The sequence below is a fragment of the Poecilia formosa genome, unplaced genomic scaffold (assembly GCF_000485575.1).
Source record: "Poecilia formosa unplaced genomic scaffold, Poecilia_formosa-5.1.2 Scaffold30, whole genome shotgun sequence".
Lineage (NCBI taxonomy): Eukaryota > Metazoa > Chordata > Actinopteri > Cyprinodontiformes > Poeciliidae > Poecilia > Poecilia formosa.
In genome coordinates, this window is record NW_006799969.1 from 3,535,604 (window position 1) to 3,561,053 (window position 25,450).

A 25,450-nucleotide genomic window follows, 5' to 3' on the forward strand; every position below is an offset into this window, starting at 1 on the left:
AAAAAGTAAAACTTCTATAACAGATAGATTCATTTCACACAGAGTGCTTTTTAGGCATTTATCATTGTTAGTTTTGGCATAAAGCTAGTGAAAAAACAAGAACATAATAACCAAAAGGGATTGTTAAAACTGAAAGGTAGCAAAGACCACTAGAGATCATTGCTAAGGCAGCTGGATGTTCAGTGTTTTAATGGAAAGTCGTGTGGAAGAAAAAAGTTGCAAAAGTAACAGGAATATTGACTTCAGGAAGCTTGGGAAGCAAAACCTACTCATACTCAAGAGATGTTTAAAGCATAGACTGGAGACAGTGTTTCAAGAGCCACTACACAGACATATTCAGGACTTAGGAGAACAGGGACTGGAAAGTTGTTCAGTTATTTAAAGCCCTGTTTTGAGAGGAAAGTCAATTTTGCATTTCATTTGGAAATTATGGTCTGAGAGTCTGGAGGAAGAGTGGAGAGGCACATATCCAAACTGCTTGAGGTCCAGCAGGAAGTTTCCATTGTCCGTAATGATTTGGGGAGCCATGTCATCTGCTTATGCCGTAAAGAGGAAGATGAGACACTGGACCCAGCATGGCAGCTTAAAGCTGCTACTAAAGCAACCTGGGCTTCCTAAATACCTCAGCAGGTTCATAGGCAAAATGCTTCCATGCCACGCCACACTGATGCAGTAACTTGTGGAAAGGGAGCCTCGAAAAATTGCATATACTGAATATATGTATGGCTATTGTCTTCAGTAGGCTGTGTACTAGAAACCCTTTTGTATGTTCTTATGTAATACTCTAATGTTCGGAGAAAGTGAAGCCATCAAAAATGTACAAAAATAAACACTTCAAATCTATCACTCCGTATACAATGATCAAGTTGAGCTTTGTATTTTGAACTAAATTACTGACATGCATTATAACTAATTTAAGGTGAAGACCCTGTAGTTTGATTCATTTTTCTTAACATCATGCACAAAGAAGACATACATAATGAGGCTTTAATTTTATTTTTACATTCATCTTTACAGCTTTTAAAGCTCAAAGTTCAGAGAAGACTGATGACGACGTCCCTGCAGGTGCATCATTTGCTTGCGTATGCCATGATCTGCTCCTGAAAGAGGAGATGAGGCACAATTTTACAAACAACATACTTCACAGATGCGTGTTAGGACAGAGTCGCGCCGAATGTAAACTCGTGAACTCGCAGGATTTAATATGGAAAAAAATGTCACTTTTAACTTAGCGGCTCCATAGTGAAACGCCTTCCTGAGCAGTTACAGTCGTGTCGGTCTGAATCACTTAGTAGGAAATAAAGCCGTTTCACATGAGCGGTCACTAATAAAAAGGAGTGTGAAAACGCAAGCCAACACCACTGTCCGCTGCCCCGGGGCCAACAGTGCACCCCACCCACACACTTTTGGTAACACTAAATTTGGGGCTAAACTTAGATGCTATAGTAGTAGGTTCAGAGCCCTTAAAATTATAGACACGGCTACAGTAAAGCTCCATGTAATCAGAACAGAGGGCGGAAGGCGGGGCCACAGAGTGGGCGGAGCTTTTGGCTTGACAGGTGGTTGATGTTCTCAGGTTGGCTCAGTAGAAGTGGAAGCTTACTTTTAGAGTTGGGAGCATGTTGGTGGCCTGCAGACCGAAGGTGCGTAGGAGAACCGCAGGAGCTGCGTTGGTGGAGTAAAGACGCTTCATGAGGTCAATGGCAGTCATCATGGGCAAATTGTGCCGCTGACGTTCCGTCTCGTATTCTAACAAGTGCTGTATGGCTCCTGTGTGCAGAAAATCTTAAGAGTTAAAGCACTTCAGAGATTAAGCCTTGCTCATATTATAGTTTTCAGTCAGGTGGAAGCTTGCAGAATTTTAACGGTTTGGTATGTAATGATTGTTTGTTTGTTTTTTTTTGACCTTCGGTATTTTTGCCAATGCCTGCTAGTTTTTAAAGTGAGGGTACTGCTCGTTTTGTTCCTTTGTTATTATTAGCGCCTTGCAAAAACATTCACACACCCTGAATTTATTAATGACTGTTCACCTTATAATCACAGTTTTCAGACTGTTTATTGGGTTTTTATGTGATAGTCTAACAGAAAGTAGAGCATAACTGTAAAATGGAAAGCAAATAACAAATGGGTTTTAAAATTTATTACGCACTTTCAGTCAATATTTTATAGAATCAACTTTTGTTGCAATTTCATCAGCAAGTCTTTTTAGGTATGTCTCTGTCAGCTTTGTACGTCCAGAGCAGGGTTCTGCAACCTGAGGCTTCCAAAACAAAATATAAATTTTGTACCTATTTTTTTTCTCGTCTTAAAATAAAGGAATAATAAAGGTTCTTTTTTGTCTAAAAATTACAACTAAATTTATATAGTCGATATGTATCGTTTTTCAAAAAGGTGACATATTATAAATGAGTTTTATTTCACTGGACTGAGGGTGAAAATGGCTCTTTGGATTGTAAAAGTTGCAGACAGACCCCTAATCTAGAGCCTGAGCTTTTAAGATCAGTTAGACTAGATGTATATCACGATTCAGAATATCGCAAAAATAATTTCAATTGAAATTAAGTGTAGACTTTGACTAGGCCGTTCTAGAACATGAATATGGTTTGACGTAAACTGCTCTGCTGTAGCTCTCGCAGCACATTTAGCAGTTTACGTCAAACCATATGAACCTCCACCTCTGTCTCAAGACTTTTGCCGTGTTAGACATGTTTTCTTTCAGGATAACCCTGTATTTAGCCCCGTCCATCCTTCCTAAAGCTTCCCAGCAGGATGCTGCTGCCACCACCACGTTTCACTGCAGGGAAGGTGTGATAAGCACTGTTAGTTTTGCATGTTGGTCAAAAACGTTCAATTTTGGTCTGATCTGCCCAGAGAACATTCTTCCACGTTAACCGTTTCTGTTTTCCCGGAATGGATTTTGTTCGGCTTGAAACTCGAGATCTCTTGTGGCTTTCCTTTCTGTCAGCAACTTTCTTTTTTACTTCTGTTAGCAACTCTTCCATAAAAACAGGTTTGCAGAGTGCAAACTAATAGGTGTCCTGTCAACAGATTTTTCCACCTGAGCTGTGATTTGCGCAGTTCCTCCAGTGCTCTGTGAGGTGATTAAGGTTTGGGATATTGTTTTGCAACCTATGCTTATCTTAAAACTTCTCCATAACTTTATCTACGATCTGTCTGCGGTATTATTTCTTCATGTTCACTAATGTTCTATTGTGACTTCCAATGGTATTTTGATGCAGTGGATTGTATTTAGGGGTATTAGAGTAAAGGGGATACGCCAGAGATTTCAGATTTTTATTTGGACAAACTTTTGGAAACCAGAAATCCTTCTCCTTCAGAGTTACACCCCACTTTGTGTTGGTCTATTTAATAAATTCTCAATCCAATATATTGGCTTTAGTGGCGGTAACAGGACAAAAATGAGAAAGCCAGAAAACCTGCTTATTTTTAAAGATTAGTACTACACGTTGTGTTGGAACAGCGGCCATGGAAACGAGCTCAGAACAAACCACTTGTTGTCTGTTTAAAGTTCTCACTGACCTAGGTCCTTCCCATTAAAAGCTGCCTGGCTCAAGAGATGTGTGAGGCAAGCCACATCCCCGAAACCCAAGTTGACTCCCTGACCTGCCAGCGGATGGACACGATGTGCTGCATCTCTGAAAACACAAACATACCATCGTGGACATCATGCTGCTCCACAGACAGTCAATATTTCATGCTTTCATACAATAAAGAAGCTAAAAACAGGTACAACGTTTAAAAAGCAGATTTTTTTTTGGGGGGGTGGGAAGCCATGATGTGCAGAGTATTCTCGTCTTACCCGATGAGAGCCACTCTGTGCCTGATGTACTCTGACGCATGACCGACTCCCAGTGGGAACATCACTCTGCTTTTCGGGCCGATCCCCGCCACACTTGGTGGAAGCTGCCGTGGTGAACCGGCGGATGGCATGATGGCTGACAGGGCGTCCCGGAACAAAGCGCCGGCTGTCTCAATTAGGTCTGACTGATTCTCATTGCTCCACTGTCACAGACATATTCACACAGAGACAAAAAACAGGCATTATTCTCATGAGTGGACAGAGAATCTAGTTGACACAGGGAGTAAGAAAAAAAAAAACTTGAGGCCAGCAAAATAGCTCCCACCCCCTCCTTCCTAACTAACTGGTTTGGCAGGGCCTCAGGAGCTCGGCTAATTGAAAGAAGATGCCGGCCAGGCAATGCAGTTGAATTAGCTCTGTTTGAAAAACATTCCATGCAGTAATGGTCGACACTGGAAGACCACAGGTTTAATTAGCAAACCAGGCTTAAAACCAAGCGTGACTCAGTCGTGGTGACCCCATCCATCAGGAGGGCGAGTAAAAATAGCCACCTTGGGAAAACGGAGGTTCTCCCAAATGTAGAAAAAACACACAGAGGTATATCATTCCTGCAGGGAAATTATTATTATTATTCTATTTGGTTTTGGCCCAAACTTCAACGAAGATGTTTGTGTGAGTCACTCAAAAAGAGGTCAACATGCAGGTGTTTGGAGAATCCCCCCCACAAGCAAAGACAGAAATGTTGCAACATCTCACTGGCTGACCTGAATACTGACTGTAAATAAAACAGAAGTGAGACTGTTGGGTCTAAGTTTTCTCTGGACAAATTGATAGATTTAGGGTATATTTCCATGTGAATGTTTGTTATTATTTCATTTTGATTCTTTATTTTTATATTTAGTCATATTTAAATTACAATATCAGACCTATAAATATATATATTTTTTAAGTTTTATATAGCTTATTGTGTTCACTAATATTTAATACCTGGGAAGGAGTCAACAAATGAGTAATTTCCCCTCGTAATCAATAAAGCCAGGCAATTCCAGACTTACAAAGGCCGAGTTGATGGCGTCAACGAAGCTCTCCTCGTCCAGCTCCAGCAGCTCCTCTGCAAGGTGATGGCTGGTTGACCACACCAGTGAGCTCTTTGTGTCAGAAAGCTACACACAGATAGCAGCATCATCAGATACTTTTGCAACAGGTGGATACTTTACAAGAAATAACTACGACTGTTAAAAATGAGAAAGATTACCGGTAACATAGCAATAGGTCCAGTTGGGAGAAACCTTTGCCAGGCAACATTGTTCTCTGTGGGCTGAAATACACAAACCAAAGTATTAGTTTTGCTGCAATGTATGTTAAAGATACATTGCAAAAATACTCATAACGCCTGAACTTTGACACATTTCAGGATGTTGCGACCACAAGCAATGTTAAAAGTTGAGGTTTGTTATAAGCACTTGCTTTGCCACAAATTTTCAATTGAATTTAGTTCTGGATTTCGACTGGGTGTCCTTCCAGATGTTTGGATCTCCTATGTAAACTGTGGAAAAAAAAACTCTTGCAATTTTCAGAAGTTGGACTAAACAGCTTGAGATGTTGTAGATTTTATTTACTAACTAGATGACCTCTGGATGGGATTGGATTTTATTTATGATTATCATAATATAGAGTAATATATGCATATTCATGCACACCACACTTTTAGCATTTTTATTTTTACTTAAAGGCTTATTCGATTTATTATGCTTCATTGAACAGGTTGCTGCTCATTGAACTGGGTTGCTATGAAACAGTGCCCGTCGAATGTAACTTATTGGGAGGTTTTTGAAATGGGTCATTTTCCAGACACCAAAAAACATCTTGCCAAAAAGCGGTTTCCTGTGTTTTTAGGCACTTCAGCTGTTTTTAGAAGCAGTAGAGAACCAAGTGGAAGCATGAAAACATGCAAAATGTGAATTTGCATAACAAGTCCCGTTTAAACCATGTATTATAATTATGAAGCTTTATGTTGGCCTATTACATCAAACCTTAAAAAAGTAATAATACCTCTGACAGATGTAGCACTGCAACCACAGCAGACTGGTCATAGTTCCACTTGACTGTGGGTATTCCCAGTTTCTGTCTCACCATTGAATTTGGCCCATCAGCACCGATCTGCAAAACACAAGAAGAGTAGAAAACTCAGAAGGAAAGGATGTAAAAAATAGTAATTGTTTGTATGGTTCAGTTTGAAATACCAGCAGCTTTGCTTGAAGAGTTTCTCCATTAGCCAAAGTGACCTTCACCCAGGGGATGGACTCAGCTGCGTGATGAGGCATTGGCCATGTGTACTTCACCACCTTAGACTTGTACTTAACTTGCACGTTTTCTGACAACAAGAACACAGAACATGTGACTTCTATATATACACACACACATATATATGCATATACACAAGGAGCCAAAAGAAAACTGTTACTGAAAATACAGCTACAAAATGTGTGAGTTTCTCACATCAAAAGGGGTAAAATTGGCTTTATGAATGCATCATCTTACTAAATCAGTAATTTGCTACTGAAAAGAAAAAAAAAAGCAAAAGGAAAGGATGCCTATCTTGCAGCCAAAGTGGGGAAAGATCTATAAACCACCCCATAAAACACTACTGGTTTTCCTCGCTGGCACGTGGTAACTGCCAGGCTTTTCATTTGACAATCTCCTTAATGGCCTTGGCCTGCCGCACTACACTGACTAATAGTGTTTACCTACAAGCACGCCACTCTGCACTTTGGAAATGCTGCCAGCATCTTAGATTTTTACACTAAAGCTGCCACTTTTCCCAAAAATATCAGCATCTGGACATCCCACACATGGAAGGATTCTGGCTCATGCTGACTTGGAGCGCGAGCCAGATCCGCAGAGCAGCTACTGGTTCCTGCAACACGGTTGTCAAATATGGGTTTTCTCTGATTGGATGGAACGCATGGTTACATTGAAAACAGCTGGCGGGGGGACCGCACTTTTTTTTTTTTCTTGCATGTAACTGCATCTTCAGCATAACACTGTGATGGCTAAAATGAGAGCAGGGACACATGCGAGGCACATGAGGCAAAAAAACGTGCCGCGACCACATGCCCGCCGTTTGGTGTGAAATGTTGAAAACTGTTTATAAATATGTCATTTAAACTGTCAAGCACGTAGCAGAGAGTTTTTATTTGCTCAGATGTCAACAGAGCCACACACTGTAAGTGACTGTGTGTGTCGGGAGGGATGGCAGAGCTTAGGAGCACATGGCAACTTTAAATAGGTCACTGGACCAACGCACGTGTCCTCAGAGGGTGCCGAGATGCTGCAAGTCCCAAAATGTGAGTTTTTATTGAATTTGAAGGAAAAACATGGATGGCTCCAAGAGCTTGTCTTTAAAAACACTCATAGAGAAAGAAGACAAATAAAACCAGAGGACAGGAAGGGATGCAGATGGTGCCAAAATCAACGCTCATTAAGCAAACTGGAGAGAAAATCTTGCTACTGTGTGGAACTTCATGTTTTATTCACATTTATTGCAGAAAAAAAAGGTACTAAACATGTCTCCACTGGTTAAATACTTATTAAGACAGACTTTGTTAGTCAACTTTCAGACATTTCCTGCCTGGAGAAATTAGTCTCATCCATTACTGGTGTGATTTTTTTTTCTTCCACAAAAAAAAAAGTCTTGAAAGTTTTAATCTTCTTCAGGCCTCTTTTATGCTTTAGTTATTCCTAATGTTAAAACTGGGTTCAAGTCAGGTAGTTTTAGCAGATTTACTTTCTTCTTAGACTCCTTAGACATTAATTTGGGGACTTTGCTGAGCTTCCACCCATGTTTCATCTTCAAAGTCTCATCAAATAGGTCTACATTCATCTTTCCTCAATTACATCAAGTCTGTGAGTACATTATTGTAAACTGCAACCCCAGACCATAATGTCCCCATTTCCAAACCTCCGTTGGTTGGTTTTTGTGGTGATGTACCCACAAAAACTTCTCCAAACAATGTGTGCAGAATTCAGTGTTGGTCTCATTTCACCAGAATATTCCCTGAACGCTTGATGACATTTCATCTTTTATTTAATGTTGATCAATTCTTGTCTCAATATAGCCCAGAAAAGTCTATTAAAAATAAGAAAGAAGTAGGAGGATAATCAATCAATTTCAACCACCTTTCAACCTCTTTGGACATTAAGAGACATCTTCCTCTGGATGACTTTTTATTTTTAACTACTTTTACTAATAGTAAAAACCTCTTCAGGGGAGTTATCCTACCAGTTATTTGTTGATTTGTCTAAATGTTCTATAGAAAACTTTAATAGAGCTCCAGCAGGCCTTTTTTTCAACATAGCTTGTGCAGCTACTGGATTAAGTATCCTTCTTATGGAAAAACTGCTTCAGCTTTCTTGACCTTTTTCCACCTCATTTTCCTCATGTGCTTAATATCTACTTCTTGTATCAATCTGCTTTCTCATTTTGGACTTATTTGTGTTGTTGCCTCTGTATGTGTGGATAATGTCGATTCTTACAGACCTATGTGAATTTAAAAATGTCAATGTTTTCAATACTTATTTTTCCCACTGTGTCCTGTACTCACCAGGCATCGCATCCAGCTGTCTGGTGATCGCAGCCACAACAATGTCATTCTCCACAATGTATGCCATCTCGTCCAGCAGGTCCTCTTTATCGAACGTGATCAGGGCATCAGAACAAGCATCCCAAACCTAAATGAGAGACTCGTTATGCCTTTGGTCTGCAAGTCTAAAAACTGAACGCATCCTTTCTTTTCTCTATTTATAGCTGGAGTGGGAGATGCAGCGTTTCATTAAGGTTAGGCTAAAAACATTAAAGCCGGAGGGTTAAGTTAGCAGTTGTCACAAAGATGGACAGCTGTGTCTACATCTTAATGGCGCTCTGTGGGACCAAGAACCCAAATTACATTTCTGGTGTGGATTTGTTTTTGTCAAACACTAACTGGGAAATACAAATAAAAAATGACATGTTTGTTAAGGTTACAGAGTAAGTCAATATTTATTCACAACCCAAAAGCAGCATAATGAGTTATAATTTTAAGCTAATGTCCAACCCCGGTAGAGTCAAACACGAGGGCGTGAAAAGTGTTTGCACAAGGTTAATCCTCTCCTGGACGGTGACTATGGTGACAAAAACCCATCATTCTGCAGTAATATACTGCTGCACTGCTTTTACTTTTTTTTTTTCCAACTTGCCATAAAGTAGGGGGATATACCCCACAGTAAAACCACTAATGGTAGTTGGTTTGCAACTTGTGATAAGTGGTTGGGAGGAAAGATTTACTGAGACCAGCCCAAAAATTGTTTTGGTTTTGTTAAATGCTGGTGAAATGATGGAGCTTTGGGGCTGAATAAGTTATTGCTTTTTGTCTAAGCTTTAGAGAATATTCCCTCTTAGAACTTTATAGAACAAAATGTGGGAAAACTCTTGCATCTCGTGCAAAATTCTCAGTGCCTTGTGGACATTTCAGGAAGCCTTTACTAGCGGGAAAGCGTACTATTTAGAGCTGACCTTCTCTGCATATTTTCCAGCTCTATGGTTGACATGTATATGACTGAAATTTGAGTGGCAAACAAGCCAAAACAGTGGTAGAAGAGTGAAGGTATAATGGGAGAGGTACACTACTATAATAACTGTAGGGCAATGCATGATGACATCTTGGGCCCAAAGAGAAACCCTGCGGTTAAGTGTTTGGTACACAGCGACCACATCTGACAAGAGGCACTGAGGCTGCGCCCGCAGCCGTAAAGTGGGTTAACTTTGCAGCAAACAACCACTCTCCTAATCTTTCATCTTCTCGTCGTTGTTCACATGAATCTTCATAATTAGAAGATGTGGAGAGGAGGTAACAATTTGAAACATCAAAATGAGTTACTCGTCATAGAAAACATGGCTTTAATAAATAAAACTTGCACAGTCAGAGAACCATTCAGCGCTTTGAATGTGCCCGACATTGGCCTTCTTTAAATATAACTCAGGTTCTTTGGCATTTAGGGTGCCACAGGCGCAGCAGAGCTCCTGAAAAAGGGGCATAAATTGCCCAAAGGAATGAGCGAAATGCATGGTACATGAAACCACCTTTTGCTATTTTAATGCGAACAATTACATATCGTATACATGATTATATGATGCTGCATTGTGTTGCCTGCTGATTAATCTGGATGAATGAGTACAAGTTGAATGTCACAGATTTTTCTCTCCACTAATTGTACAGTGCTACAACTTATGGATGACAGAAATACATAAAGTATGCCAATAAAACAGAGCCTGGAGGAGACATTAGGGAAATTTTAAGTTGCATAACAAGGGAATTTGTTGAGATATTTTGCATTACAGAGATATCGTCAACTGGAGAGCAATCTTTTCTAAATATTTAACAAAACAACAAAGTAGCAGAATATAAAAAACACAATGTGTAAATTCCTTTATTCCTTTATTTTTTGTTTACATTTTGTAAAGTTGTAATCATAAACTTTAATGTATTTTGGGGGGATCTTGTTATAAACAAACACAAAGTAGTACATAGTTGTGAAGTGGAAGGAAAACAACACATTGCATTTTTATTCTTTTAGAAATAAAAACCTGAAAGGTGTGTGAGCTCCCATGAGTCAATGCATTGCAAATGCAAATTTTTGTCCAGTCTTCTTTGTAAAAACGCAAAAGCAAAGTCATACTGGACGGAGAGTGACTGCTAAAATTTTACATTTGCTCCCATGCTCCAATACCTGACATATTTATGAGTATTCTTGGAACAATTGGATGCATCCCGGATTCAACATACCAGAATCTAAAGAACTGTTAATGAACAAATCTTTGGGAAACTTGCTGACATGCCAAGAAGGTAATGGTAATTCAATCTTTTTGATTCAGGTGTTTTGGTGGAGTCAGGGCTGAACTGGGACCAAAAACGCTCCTGTGAGTTTTGGCTATGGCGCCCCACCATAATTATTTATACGACATGCAAAGGTACACGACGTACCAGAGGATATATTTACGCATTGTGTTTTTTCGAAAGTCAAAATAAAGCACAGGAGCCTAAAGGGAGGAGAGTAACTGCGTTAAAAAATTAAATTGACACGTTCTCTCGCTACTCTGTGCATCTCGGGAGATGGCCCATCTTGAAGTGACAGTGAATATCAGGAAATCTCTAACAGAGATGCATTTTCACCTTATTACGGAATATGCTGTTTATACAAAAACAGAAATATGCCAATAGTGATCCAATATCCATCAAAGTGGCTCCTCAAAGTATGAAAAACAGAGAATTTTACTAGTGTTACTTCTCTGGTTACTCTTTCGTCGATCAATCATCTATTTCAGCAAGCAAAGTTTCTCTAATATTATAAGATAATAACTGAAGGCTGTAACACCTGCTACAAATTGTAACTTTATGGCAACATAAAATAGCACTAAATTGAACACCGAGCAGCATATTAATTTAACATAGCATTATTTGAAAACACAGGCTGTCTCTCACACACAGTTTGTGCTCAAAACTGTAGTTTTGTACACCAATCCCTTGTGACTCTATGACCTAACATTATTATCCATGTTTTATGTTTGACAAAATTAAACAAGTCTCATAATCATTTCTTGTGTTCAGCTTTTCTACATTTGGCTACACCTTTCCCAGATAGTATTTAGTGAAAACTAAACACATGTACTATGGTTTTATGTGTTACAGCCGTAGTACACATATAATCAGTGTTAACACAGATTATATGTTACTGCAGCTGTAACACATAAAGCCATAGTGTTACTTTGGCTGTATGTTTAGGGCCATTGTCCAGCTAGAAAGTGAACCTCCATCTGAGTCTCTACTGACAAAATGTCTTTTACAGGGCGGATCTTATTTTCGTCCAGCATTACCTCCATTCATCTTCCCACCCTAACCAGCTTCCCCTCAGCATCATTCTCCTACCACCTTGTTACCAGGTGGTAACTTCAGTGCATGTTTAGTTTTCTACCACTCACAGATGTCCTCGTGGGTTTTGCAATTGTGTCACAGTGTTTACATTCTCACATGGTGGAGTAAAACAAGCTTTGTGAGATTTTCAAAGCTTGGGATATTATTTTATAACTTAACCATCCTTTAAACTTTTCCAGAACTGTGGCCCTGACCTGCCTAGTGTTTTTCTTGGTCTTCATGTTGCTGTTTGTTCCGTGATGTTCTCTATAAAACTCTGAGATCTTCACCAACAGCTGGATTTATACTGGGATTAAATTACACAGATGAACTTTATTTATTAATAACACAGCAGGCAGTTGATTGCATTGGATTTTATGGGCATCAGAGTAAAGGGCTAAAAACAAATGCACACCACACCTTTTTTTATTTGAAAAACAATGTTGCAATTTTCTCTCCACTTCACAATTATATGTTTCATTGTGATCTTCTGTCCAATGGATCAGCAACCTGTACTATCCAGACAGAGATTTTTGCTACTACTCATGATAAACAAATGTAACTTGAGCTGCAAATGATCCAACATGACATTTGAAAAAAAAATGTAATGTAAAATATGTAAAAATATAATGTTTTATAAATACCTACAATATATAACATTTAATATTGGTAAAGAAGCATATTTTTATTTCTATTTTGAGGTTTCAGAACATAAAAACATTAAATTTGTGCAAAAGAGAAGTTCTTCACCTTTGTCTTAAAATTTTATGCCGTTATACGGCTTTTTAATACATTAAAAAGCTGTTAAAATTGACATTTTTACTACTTTTAGATTTAAGTGCTCAATGCTATGTCATTTTGGACCAATTGGCCCCACAGATCCCTGGTCAATTGCAGTGAAATACAAAGAAACATGTAATTTTAGTGTAATAAAATGAGAAAGACTTCAAGAATATAAGCACTGATTCCAGGGCACTGCCTCTATCATTTTCTTACATAAATAAAATCAACAATGTTTTGTCGTAATTAACATATAAATCTACCTGCATCCTTTTATAGGGTTTGCATCTCATCCTTGTGATTTGCTCCCATGCTCCAATACCTGCAAAAAATATATTTTTTTTACATTAGAAGATACTCCTGAAAATATCTGCAACTAAAAATATGAAACCTATCAAAAAGAAATAAAAATGTAATGGTAGGTTCTCAGGTTTAAAATTAAATTTGACACCAAAACTCTCCAACCTTGTTGAAAACTTTATAAGTCATAAAGTTTTCTTTTGCTACATCATAAAGAAGTGGAGATGCAGAACATCTTAATTATATTCAAAATGACTGTATGACGTTTATAGTAAGAAGCCAGAAGAATAGTGGTTCCATAAACAAGTTATTGGTCAACCTTTTACATTTTGCATAAGTGCCAGTGGAGGGGATCGAGGTCAAAGCTAAACAATGTTTCACATTTATACAGAGTTTTGTGCGCATTCCTCCACCTTGCACAACTGTGTTTATTTCAAATATTGTAGTGACAACTTGTAGCCCCAAACAAATACAATTTAATCCCAACAATCCTATAAAGAATCATTTTGAAAAAAAAAAAAAATAAAAAAATAAAAAATGCTCCATTTAATGTTTATTATACTGGAGAGACGAGGAGATTATATAAGATTTGTCATGGGCTAGTATGGGATTCTCACATGTTGAAGATAACCTTTTGTAAATTGATCACATTTTCAAGTTATCACAGTATGTATTACCACAATAATTTATGAGAACTGTATAACACAATCTCATTGTTCAAATTAAAACATGAAAGCTGAACATATTCATTATTATTATATAAGCGTATTAGAATATTTTGTTATTGGGGAGACCGAAGGGCAGGCCAAAATGCACCGAAGGAACTGCACATCTTTTATTGCTTTGGAATGACTTGAGACTCCCCAGAATGAGCTGGAGAGTCTTACTGGGGTGAGAGGTGTCTGGGTATCCCTGATGCGCCTGTTCTCCCCACAACACAATAACCGGAAAACTATGTGTTGAGGGGTGAATGGAAAGACATAACAAGCAACTCTAATTTTTGACTCGGTCATAAATTAGAGTTGCTTGTTATGATATCTGATTAGGTAGAACCTGCAGTTAGCTGCTTATTAGAAGTTTCAATCAGAGCTCCTACCGTTTCAACAACACAAAGGTTCTTGGTATTAATAACTGGGAAATTTCACACACCTGAATTTGTTGTAATTGTAAGCGAGGGAAAGGGGGATTAATCTTTTTTCAGCCAGCTGACCAGCAGTATGCAGTATTGGATAAATGACTGCATTATTCTAAGCTCCTTACAGTCACTGAAAACTCTATTCCCTCCAGTATTTTATATGGCAGCTCATTAAAATGATTATAAGCAGCCTATTGCTATTTAAGATAAATGCAAATTATTAAGTGCAAAGAAAGAAAATCTGAAAATATGCATTTTTTTTAAATTTATATTTTAGAAGAAAAATGAAGGCATCAAACAGCCAACAGATTCAACTCCTCGATCCTCACTTTTCCTGACTTTAACCTTCACAGTGGTGTTCAGAAAAACCTCTTGGCTGTCAGGAGACTGATCCCTGCTAAGCCTGAGTAACTGAATGTCTGATCCCTAACTTACCATGTGGGGCCATTTAAAGGTCACACACACACCCACAGCATACAACATGTTTAGAATGAGACAAATAAGATAGAAAATATCAGGTTTGGTTGATTGCTTTGTGTTAAACTGCCTACTGTACCGCTGAGGAGTGTGGCTGATCCTGGACTGATGGAGCTGACTCTGGTGCTGTAGGTGTCAGGCACTCTGTCCATTACTTTCTTGTGGCCGGCTTCTAGGAGCAGAATCTTCTTTCCTGCCAAGTTGGGATCCATGCCTATGAGAATTGTATCATATTAATTATAGATCCTGCATGAAAATAACAGCCTTCACATATGCTTAAGTCTGTTTGATTATAATGTGGTGCAGACACATTACCCAATGCTGTTATTATTTTTTAGAGGGATGGATATCTTTAATGAGTCTAGTTAAAAGCAAATTGCCTAAATTAGTATAATAAGTCAAACTCACCTAGGGAGCAAGCCATTGCAGATCCAACCATCCCTCCCCCGGATATAATCACATCATATACCTCAGTTTTAGAAGAATCTGTCCTATTTTCTGAACACACCAATCCTCTCCTGATGATATTTACAGCTGGTAAGTGCTTCTCTGTTATAAGACATCGACCCAGTCCGTTTAGGACTAGTGGTGCCTTTGTGAGCTTGTGCATTATTTTTTCTTCAGTCTGATATCACATTAAAGAAAAGTAAGTCCGGAAGTCCGAACGCCGTCATACAGCAACCAGAGAGAAAGTCTCTCCTTGGATATGTCCTAATAAAGACAGCTGTGTCCTCTCTGTAATCCAGCCATGTTGTGTTGACAAGCAAGCGCTCCAAAAAGAACTGCTTCCGGGTTCCCGTCCAATCACAATCGACGTAATTTACGTCTGTAATAAGTGACGTTTCGCTTTTGTCCACAAGCAGCGCTAATGCTGCCAAAACTCGCATTTGGCTCACTTCAAGCGTGTTAAAAATAAATTTATTTCATGACTCAACTAATATGCTTTACGTAAAGTTTGGAGTACGCTTCGAAAGAGGGATACACTTCCTGAAAGTCATCTGTTTCCAGGTTAGTAGCTTATTGTTAGTTTGTAAAATATATTCGACTCGTTTTGCTTGTTAGCCGCTTATGAGCGTTAAAACATATATGAAAAAGTTTCCACACATGTATGCATAAATACAGAAAAACCCAGCTTTTCTGACCCGGATTTATTTTTATTTCGCTGAGAACGCCGATGTGTTGTTGCCATGGCAGCATACACAGAGATGGCGCCGTGCGCTGGACTTTTTCAGTGACCTGAATATTGTGATATTTTACGTGTTGCCTACTTATCTTCTTATTTTGTCAGTCACATGTCTCCAACGACGACACAATCAAGACAATTAAACAATTTCGAGCAATCAAACTGAGAAAAAATGACTTAGAGCATTGCAAACAAACTTAATCGACACAAGGTAGGACAGAATTTAGATTTCCCCCCACCTTTCGTGCTTATTTAGGCCAAAAAGCTTAACTTTAGTCCAGTCTGATCGGTGCACCTTATTTTAATTTTCCAAAACCTTAAGAAAAGAGTATGCTCCCTATTTTGATTATTATTATTATTTGGATTAACCAGTGGTTCAAAAAATATTGTATTGATTGTTTACTAATTTGAAAGGTGAATTAAACAGTAGTTGATTGTTTACTGTTCTTTTCCTCACACGAAGGGATTTGCAGGGACTTTATTTAAGAGGGTAAATACAAATGATACTTAAAACTTAGAGTGTTTTTATCCTTGAGCTGCACAGACATTACTACATTGATACAAAGATTGGTTTGCAACTTCAAGGGCTTGACACATGCCAGCAGGAAGAGGCTGAAGTCAAATTCATAACTTTCTGACTGCAAGTCACCTATTCTTCCTTACTTACTTATGCACAAATATTTTATATTGTTGAACAACATCTATCTTTTCCTTCCCATTCACAATACTTAAAATCCCAGCAAAATGCATTGGGATTTGAATGTGACAAAATGTGTAAGTAAATGGCAATGATTCTTTCTTCAACAATTTAGTACCAACAAAATGTGAAGATTATCTTGAGTAACAGATCTGACTCTTAAAGCCATGTGTTAATTATTTCTGACCTTCTGTTTTTTTCAACTCTATTCATTTGGTCATTTCTATTTTTTTTTTCCGATAAAATTTGCATGTTGTCAGTAATCCAACTTAGCTTTTATTTTGGCTTTGTCTCACTATATTTTTTCTGTCTGTTTTTTGTTTTGTTTTGTTTTGTTTTTGTGCTTTAAAACAGAGAAATAAAAATGTCAGAATGTGACATTTTGCTTGTGGAAAGACTCCGATCAGAGCTGATGCTCAAGGCTCACCTCAAGGCTTTGAGAACGGCCCTTCAGCTGCAGCTGCAGGAAACAAAGAGCAGACAGACAGAAGAGCTGGATAAAAGGATTCATCAGAACACTCTCTTGTCATCAGACAAAAATCAGAAGTATGATGAAAGGTTAGAGCATGTGAAGCACACAATTGTCTATTTTGTTTTATTAAATAATGATCTATCTCATTAAAATGTGCTTACTGTTTTTCAGATTTGTAGAAAGGAGATCCACCCCTGCATCTGCTCTTAATTCAGACAAGAAGGCTTTCCAGTATCACAAACAAAAGCCTAATATGTTTTCTCTATCCATGGTACCGTCAACAAACTCAAAGCACTGTTCTATAAGGGCACAGCATTGTGAAAGGTGTCCTTCATCTAAAACAACACTGCAGAAGAAAGAAGAGGAGGAAGAGGCTGAGTGCAAGAAGAAGTTTGGCGCTGTTCCTGTCCCGGGCCACGTTATTCAGCCCATCTACCAGGAGATGATGGAGGTTAGAGAGAATGAGAGGAAACAGGGCCATGAGCAGAGAAAGGAGTTCCTGCTCTCCATTCAGAAACCTTTCAGCTTTGAGGAAAGAGACAAAAACAAAAGAGAGAAGGTCACGGCAGTGATAAACCGAGTCTCTTCGGATCCAAAAAACAGTGTTTGTGTTCAGAAAACATTCCACAGAAACATGAAGGGTTCAAGACAGCAGAAAGGTGGGTCTTCTTTTTCACTGGGTTGTATTGTTTTAAAGTACATACTGATAACCTGTGGGAAGAAATAGTGCAAGAAGCTAATTTGGACCAAATGTTTTTTTGTTTACTTGTGCTTTGTTGCCTTCTAAACTCTAAGAGATTAATGGTAATTTTGCCATTAACAGGCCTGGGTTGGTGACCTGTATCAACATATAGAACGGGTTTCAGTTCCTTTATTGTTATTCCTTTATTCCCCCCAGGGGGAAATTTGTTTTGCAGATATTTCAAACATACAAAACAACGTAACATACATAGACAATGTTAAAAACAGGCAAAGGATACAATCACCAATTCATAAATATATAAAACGGAATTGTAACACACACATTTAGGGACCTGATTGCTGTGGATACAAAGGAGTTCTTCCATCTGTTGCTTATAATCCTAGGAAGCCTGAACCTTTGTCCAGTGGGAAGAAGCTGGAACTCCATATCTAAAGGATTGTCTGGACAGTGTAGGATGAGCCTCGACTTATGAGCAGTATGACAAATAAAAATGTCATTAAGGAGAGATTGGGCTATCCCAAATATCTTCTTTGCCACAGTAACAATTTTGTGTAGACAGTTTTTATTCTGGACATTTAAGTTTCCAAAGACGGATTCAATAAAAGACTTATAAAAGAGGCTCATAATCCTAAAAATATTTAGCTTTCTTAAAAAAATACAGTCTCTCCTGCCCCTTTTTATAGATTTGATCAGTGTTCATATTAAAGGCCCCCCCCAGGGAATGGGGGCTGAGGTGCTTTACGGAAGTCAATGTTAATATTTTTTGCTTTTGTAATGTTCAGTTTTAAATTAATTTTAATGCACTGACCAAAGTCATCAACAACACGGCTTCTATATTTTGCAACAGAATAAGGTTCACTGCGTCGTCAGTAAATTTCAGAATGTGTCTGTTTGGGTAGATTCTTCTACAGTGTAGAGATCAAATAGGAGAAGGTAAAAAACACACATTGAGTTAAGAGTTTATGTTGCAGAATTTAGAGTGTTATTGTATTGAAAGCAGATGAGAAGTCCTTGAACAAAAGTCTTGCTTGGGTCTTTGAGTCTTCCAGATGTTTATAGGGTAGATTCTGGAGAGTGACGGCGCCATCCTCTATATGCAAACTCAAACTGCATCGGATCCAAGTGTTTCTTAACTTGAAGCTGTAGTTCTTTTTCTTTTGATTGCCTTCACTACTAACGATGTTAGGACTATGGGGCGAAAATCACTTAGCTCTTTAGGAGCTTTTACTTTTGGGAATAATGATAGTTCTTTTCCATACATAGGGAATTTTTCCCAGTTCCAGAGACGGTTTAAAAATATAATAAAATGCACCACTAAGTTGCTGTGTGCATATTTAAAAGTCTCCCTGAAATAAAATCTGGGCCGGGACTTTTATTAGGTTTGCTTTTCCTGAGGGAATTTTTAATATCAGCTGGATCAACGAATACATTGACAGTTGAAGGCACAGAGAGATAGTTCTGAACTAAAACTATCAAGCCTAATTTGACTTTTTAACCTTTATAACATTGGCTTGTAGTTCATCAACTTTGCCCCTTAGTGACTGAATATTAAACAGAAGGAAGAGGGATGCGATTTAGGCCTCGTTTTTTAAGACGTATCATCACACTGATTGGCCTGATTTGTCCTATTTTCCGTCGCTTTCGCTTTTCGCATTTCGCGTTTCGCATTTCGCGTTTCGCATTTCGCATTTTTCCATGGATAAAAATTCCATGGAAACGAATTTTTTTGTTGAAACTAAACAGGCTCTGGCCTGTTTAGTTTCAACATAAAATTCCGGGAGTAATAAGTCCGACAAGAGCCTTGGCATCCTGCCAGTACCAAAGCAAGGTAAAGCATAATCCAGACCAGAACCACAGCGATGAGATGCATCGTGTTCTAGGTCAGTAAAAAGTACCAGTTTTAAACCACATGATTTTTCCATCATATCGATTTTGCAGTAAAAGTTTCTTTTGATGAGAGGCCAAAGATACCTGGAGTTATTCAAGGTTTTCCATGCTTTTTCAGTGTATATTGAGTCAACTGCATTTGTTGCAGTAAATCCACAATTTCTAACATAACATTAATAATAAACATGGTGTATCATTTTAGTAACAATAGAAATAGTAATTTGCTTCTAATAAAATCTATTATGTTTTACATTTTATTTAAAAAAATTGGTAATCAAGAAGATACCTTGAAACAGGAAAGTTTTAACTGAAGATTATCATAACATAACAACGTAATAACGTAATAACAAGTTTGGTTTGAGATTAATTAAGGTTTCCCTTCTGGGAATCACTTAGTGGTTTTCCTGCCAAGATCCCTTTTTAAATGACAGTAAAAATTAATAATTTGTTCAGCACTTTTTAATTAATATTTGACAGAGACATGCAAGTGATGCGGCTCATATCTCTGCACAGATCAGCAGGAAGTTTGCAGAAACGTCCAGTTACAAATAGCGTCGACACAACAGAATCCGGCTCAGGCTGGGTGCCCGAAAGTTCGCAGCGCCGATCATACCAGGAAAAAAAAGCTGGGTTTCTTGGACGAGGAGCCGACATTCAAGCCAAAAATCATACCCGACGTCCCAGATTTTAAAAGTCTGCACAAGGCTTTGCAAAGGGAAGCACTGGAGAAAAAGCAGAGTCAAGATGTAACAAGGTGTCAGCCCTTCTTCTTGAGGACATCTGCTCTTCCTGCAAGGAAATATAAAAAACCACCAGAAACCTCACAGGTGAACTTTTTTTTAAGAAGATGAGAAATTCTATGTTAATTCAGACAAATTTCATAAATCAAGAATGTTTATTTTATTTTTTTTATTATTTTTTTAGAGAAAACTATTTTATGTGGAGTGAATTATTTAAAAATATATTTTTAAATCTGATTACATAGGATATAATTCCTATGTATTCCTATTCCTATGTGATTCATTTAATCCTTTAAAGTAACTGTATATGATCAATTTCATCTTGTAGGTTTTATGTATAAAAATAACTGGATTAGCAGAAGACTTTTAGACCTTCAGCACACCAGATAGTTTCATGTTATGGTTTTGCACCACTTTTTTTTTTTTAAGTCCCTCACACCTTCTCTGCTTGATGGATAGTTTGAAACATATCCACCCACCATGTTATCAAGCCTGAACCATTTTTATTTTCAATTAGTTTGGCACTTCATAGATGTAATGCTTCTGACCTCAGATTTCCTAATCTGTGGCTTCATTTATCTCCTCAAATTTAGCATTTTGTCTTTGTTATTATTTCTGGAAGCAAATCATTTCAGTTTTATTCTCCTACTTTGCCTTTCACTTTTATGTAACAAGAATCTCCCTTATGAATGTGACACTGTTATTCTCCAACTAAATTAAAAAAAACAGATTTTTGTGTTCACAGTACTCCCAAATAATGTGTAGTGAGGCTGAGATTAAGAATATGTCAAGTCTTGGATATTACATTTTTACTGTACTTGACAAGAAATAGGCAAAATTGCACCAAGTGATAAACATCTGCACAAAACATTTTTTGGACTAATTGGTATGGTGTGTGGAGAATGTTTTTATATATTGCATCAGTGATTAAACTTTGTGATCACTGAATGTTTTCTGCCTATCTTCTTCTTGAGTTCACTGAAATTGCAGGTAGAGAGTACAGGTAACTTACTAAACATGTCAGTAGGTCTAAAAAGATTGCTTGACATTACCTCAAAGTAATACAGGTTTTTCTTAACGTGGATAATGTTTCAGAATAGTGGAAAAAAGATTCTTGGAAACATCCGTTTAGATTTTGCATCTTTCTCATGCACAGTGCTCTAAAAGTGATTAGTTGTTAATAATAACGAACATAAAAAACAAAAGCAAAAACATGGCGCTGGTTATATACCTTGTGTTTTCTGAAGCAATTAAAATTTTTTTGTTTTAGTTTCCAGCCAGCTGATCGCAGACCCTGTTGTTTCTGGTTCTTTACTTCTACAGGTTTCTAAAATGAATAATCTCGGTAGGAGCAAGTCACTTGGAGCCCTAACACTGACATCTACAGACACTCTTCCCACGTACATCACAGATGCTGTGAGGCAGCGCTGTGTCGCCATCAGGTGAGTTGCATTGCTAAGCAGTTAACTACAGACAGTCCTCTCTTACACATTTCTAATATCATATGTGTCCAAACTTTTTAGAACATTTTGGACATCTGAGTATGAAAATTTATCTTTCAAATACCACAACCCCCATCAAATTGTTCATAGTTACAAAATATTGTTCATAAAAAAATCAGTGAAATAACTCATCTTTTATTTTGGAAAGAATGAAACCTTAGTTTTTAAGTTAAACTGAAAATACTGGCACCAAAAATGTGTTGTTTAGAAAATGGAATAAGTGGAGAACTAATAAAATCTGGGCCTTTTGTTAGGATAACTAAGCTATTTATTTAGGATAACTTAACATGGTTTCATGTTAAATATTACTTATCCTGACCTAGAAATGATAAAAGCCAAATTTCAGACTTTTCCAGACTTTGTAAGAGATTTTGTCTCCACTTTTGATCTGTAATTTGTTTGCTCAACACATAAAAAAAGATCTGAAATCACATCTCTTTATTATTAACTATACAGAAAATCAATGGAAATCAGAGAAAGTAAAAGCCAAGAGAGTGCAGAGTGGTTAAAAAGCTACCAGATGAGATCCCAAGCTATGAAGAAGACTGTACTGCTTCATGCAAAGTTGCTGGATCCCCACAGCAGCCTGAAAGACGTGTGTAATGGAAATGTACAGCGCCATAGGTGAGTTTCACAACTTTCAACTTCTGAATGTTACTTTGCAACAGCCACACATGCTGGGAACAGTCGTTAAAACTAATCTTTTCTTACTTAAAGGGAAGCTGATCTGCAAAGAATGAAAGATTACATGAGAGAATTAAGAGACATGAAGGCCCGAGTTCGTGAGAGGCCTTATTTGTTTGAACAGGTGAAACAGGTACGTTACTTAAAGCTAACACTTTATTACAAAATGCAATAATGTGGCTGTTCTCTAGTGTAACTTAGAGATTTTTTGACAGAAAAATGCAAAGACCCGTGCAGAGCAGACATTCAGGAGAAAGCTGGAGAAAACTGGGATAAAAGAGCAGTTTGTTGAAGAAACTGGTGAATCATTCAGATTTGATGATACCGATACGAGCTCTGAAAAAGAAATTCAAAGCAGGTAAAAGAGTTTTTTTACAAGCTTTGTTTCTCCACTGTGCAGTACAACTGTATTCGGTAAATATATGAATAGCACTGCTGTTGAGAGCCAAGGACTTCATGTGGTTTGGTTATATTACATTACATAATTTTCTGAGCTTTCCCTGCAGTCGCCAGAGAATAGAGAAAAAAAACCCCATCAGAGCCAAGTAAAAGTTCGACGTAATTATAATATAGGCATTTTCTAACCCAAAATATCTGATTTAGGGAGGAAAATGTAGAAGACGGGAAGAAAATTGAAGATGTGGAAGACAAGAGCGTGAAGTCCAAAGGGGAAGAAATGCCATGATCAAAAGGGTTCAGGAAGAGCTGAGTTTTTGTGGTCTCTCCACTAGAAAACAACACTGTTTTTAAAAAATGATTCATGTCACAGTGAACACCAAGGTCCTGATTGTTTAGGATGTACACCTATAAATTATGAAAATACAAATCATGCCGACTTTACACTCTCAAAATCTTTAGAACTGAATGAAAATAACATTTTATACATTTGCATTTGTACATGAGTACATGTTCCAAACTTGACTTTTGAGGATGTAAAATATATATGCATTGTTTTTTGTGGTTCTGTTTAGAGTTTTAGTTTGATCATTGAACCTAAATTAAATGATTGCATTTTCACCAATCACCCTGCGATGTGCCCCTGAAAGTTATTTTCATTCACACGTCATAAAAACTGAGATGAACTTTACAAAACACCTCTCTGGGAGAATTTGCAGCAAATAGATTTATTGGTGACACATCAGGCTGTCAGGATTGGGTAGAAAAAGAGCATCTTCCAAAGGCTCAGGGACAGATTTACTATCTAGGGTAATTTAGCATCTGGCTGCAAATCTTAAATAGTGCCTGTGGGAGAGTCTCTTCCAAAACTGAACTGCAAGCAAAAACATCTACAGCCCAATTCAGTACTGATCAAAGCCATCTACCAGCAGCAGTAAGAATTAGCACGAAACCACAGAAAAGCAGACCTATTTATAATCAAAAGCCACCAAATGCACCAAAGTGAGTCCAATTTGGTTTGAAAATAACACTTAAAATGTAGTCATGTCACAATAAGGATGTACCTAACAGCATCCTGTCCAACCCAGGATATCTGTAAACATGGATGGAGCCAAGACCGCACCTTCAGAGAGCAAGAAGGTGCTTGACTTAGGCCAAGGCTGAATGCTTAACTTCGACAATTGGTTTTTGTACATTATAAAATGCAAAGATTAATGGAAAAACAATTAATTATTCAACCAAAACTACTCGTGGGTATTAAAGTAAAAATTGTCATACTATTTAAGTTATGAAATGCAGCTACACTTTGATGCACATTCTCTGAACTGAATAAATCAGCTTAGATTGCACAATAGCTGTATAAGAAACAAAATAAAAACTGAGATTTATAGGAAATTAATAAATAATAAATAAAGATTTGTCATATTTGTCATATCATATTTTTTTATATTATAGTTTGGGGTGAGATGGTTGAAACTTGGTTTGGTGTTCCACCAGGACAACCATAACAAAAATATACCTGTTGTGTACTGTGCCAATAGAAAGTGTGTTTTCGCCACAGCTTGCATGTTTATATTTGAATCTGTGTTTAATTTTGATCCTGAGCTGAGTGTGCAACACATTTTGTTTTTAGCATTATCGTACACAGAGAAATGCACACCGCACGCTCCAAACATGTGGAACGTAAAAGGCTTTTGGCTTTGAGATGCTTTGTCAAAAAGTTTGAAGCCTTTAATTTAGAGGATGATTGAGATGATGTTACAAGAATAAATATTCACAACAAAACGATAATTTAATTTGTTTAAAAAAAAAATTAGCAGCCTTTCAAACACGAAATTTGAAAAAGGACTATACTGTGACACTTTGATTTAATTTGTTTTTTATTGTTTAAGTCTCATAAAAACAACAATCGCTTGAGATTGGCTTTTCTTCAATGGATGGTTTAAAGTTCTCGGTTATTTCGAGAGCCACACTGCCAGCTAAATAAACAGTCCTCTCAGTGCATGTGCCTTCTCATAGACCAGTGCTGCTGTCTGCTCCAAGCCTACAAATCCACATCAAATACTCTGGTGCCCTGGCCTCTGCTGTGCTCTTGTGCTTTGACAGCTGGCTGCCAGGAATCTCAGCGATCATTTTTACTTACAAACCACACGGGGATGTCTGGATATGTTTCAAAGCGCAGTCAAAGGGTCGTCGGAGAGATCAGGACAAGCCATAATAGACACTTGTGGGCTGGTGTCCCGTGCATTTAAGATGTTCAGGCTCTATGATGGTGTTGTATGAACATGGGTAAAGAATCTCTGTGAAAAAATTTACATATGTGAATTTTAGGTCACATATCTGCAAAGGATTAAACATGTTTTGCTTATTTCTACATTTTTCATGCAGTACTCATGTTGCTGCATATCAAAATGTAAAACTGGGTTTAGCCTAAGCTTAGCTCTGCAAAAGTAGTGGGTTTTATGAACAATTTATTCCTTTATTCCTGTTATGTAATACTGATCATTGCACCCCTCGCAATATACAGATAAGGGTAAAATAAAGGTGCAAAAATACATTTTGTAACTTATTTTAAAAAGTGTTTCCCTCCCATTTTACAGCTGTAAACTCTAAATTTAAACTTTTTTCTTTTACCACACACAAATTTTTGTTTGGTTTATAATATAAAATCACAATACGCATACAGTTAAAGTTAGAAGATCATATTCACACCGCATAAGATGTTATA

The 25,450-nt window shown here is 37.6% G+C and overlaps 2 protein-coding genes and 1 long non-coding RNA gene across 6 annotated transcripts; 2 read left to right on the forward strand and 1 right to left on the reverse strand.

Annotated features, from left to right (window-relative positions):
• Positions 1–973: 973 nt before the first annotated feature.
• On the reverse strand, positions 974–15,249 carry coq6 (coenzyme Q6 monooxygenase). Its single transcript, XM_007549329.2, has 12 exons — positions 14,867–15,249; positions 14,538–14,672; positions 12,810–12,868; positions 8,425–8,551; positions 6,064–6,194; positions 5,873–5,980; positions 5,076–5,138; positions 4,876–4,983; positions 3,821–4,023; positions 3,541–3,656; positions 1,604–1,770; positions 974–1,100 (listed from the first exon to the last, which is right to left on the reverse strand). The coding sequence occupies exons 1-12, from the start codon at positions 15,066–15,068 to the stop codon at positions 1,071–1,073; spliced, it is 1,449 nt and encodes a 482-aa protein (XP_007549391.1). The 5' UTR covers positions 15,069–15,249; the 3' UTR covers positions 974–1,070.
• LOC107835914 (uncharacterized) lies at positions 1,777–3,131 on the forward strand. Its single transcript, XR_001661758.1, has 2 exons — positions 1,777–1,948; positions 2,569–3,131. It is a non-coding gene; the product is annotated as an uncharacterized LOC107835914 (long non-coding RNA).
• Positions 15,250–15,312: 63 nt separating the features above from the next.
• fam161b (FAM161 centrosomal protein B) lies at positions 15,313–24,940 on the forward strand. Of its 4 annotated transcripts, none has more exons than XM_007549330.2 (10): positions 15,313–15,466; positions 15,747–15,852; positions 16,693–16,884; positions 16,982–17,469; positions 19,914–20,227; positions 21,464–21,582; positions 22,099–22,266; positions 22,360–22,459; positions 22,542–22,684; positions 22,930–24,940. In XM_007549330.2, the coding sequence occupies exons 3-10, from the start codon at positions 16,703–16,705 to the stop codon at positions 23,009–23,011; spliced, it is 1,596 nt and encodes a 531-aa protein (XP_007549392.1). In that variant the 5' UTR covers positions 15,313–15,466; positions 15,747–15,852; positions 16,693–16,702; the 3' UTR covers positions 23,012–24,940. The 4 variants fall into 4 exon arrangements, with proteins under 4 accessions (XP_007549392.1, XP_016525602.1, XP_016525603.1 ...); XM_016670116.1 differs by having other exon boundaries at positions 15,315–15,466; positions 16,693–16,896; XM_016670117.1 differs by lacking the exon at positions 15,747–15,852 and having other exon boundaries at positions 15,315–15,466; positions 16,693–16,896.
• Positions 24,941–25,450: the final 510 nt, after the last annotated feature.

Bases quoted from the DNA above. Each gene is read 5' to 3' on its own strand.
- fam161b (XM_016670116.1), top strand. From the start codon at position 16,703: ATGTCAGAATGTGACATTTTGCTTGTGGAAAGACTCCGATCAGAGCTG. The intron at 17,470-19,913 runs GTGGGTCTTCTT...ATCTCTGCACAG, and splicing joins GGGTTCAAGACAGCAGAAAG to ATCAGCAGGAAGTTTGCAGA. The intron at 22,685-22,929 runs GTAAAAGAGTTT...TATCTGATTTAG, and splicing joins GAAAAAGAAATTCAAAGCAG to GGAGGAAAATGTAGAAGACG.
- coq6 (XM_007549329.2), bottom strand. From the start codon at position 15,068: ATGCACAAGCTCACAAAGGCACCACTAGTCCTAAACGGACTGGGTCGA. The intron at 4,024-4,875 runs GTAAGTCTGGAA...TGTCTGTGACAG, and splicing joins ACGCCATCAACTCGGCCTTT to TGGAGCAATGAGAATCAGTC. The intron at 1,101-1,603 runs GTAAGCTTCCAC...CTCCTCTTTCAG, and splicing joins ACATGCTCCCAACTCTAAAA to GAGCAGATCATGGCATACGC.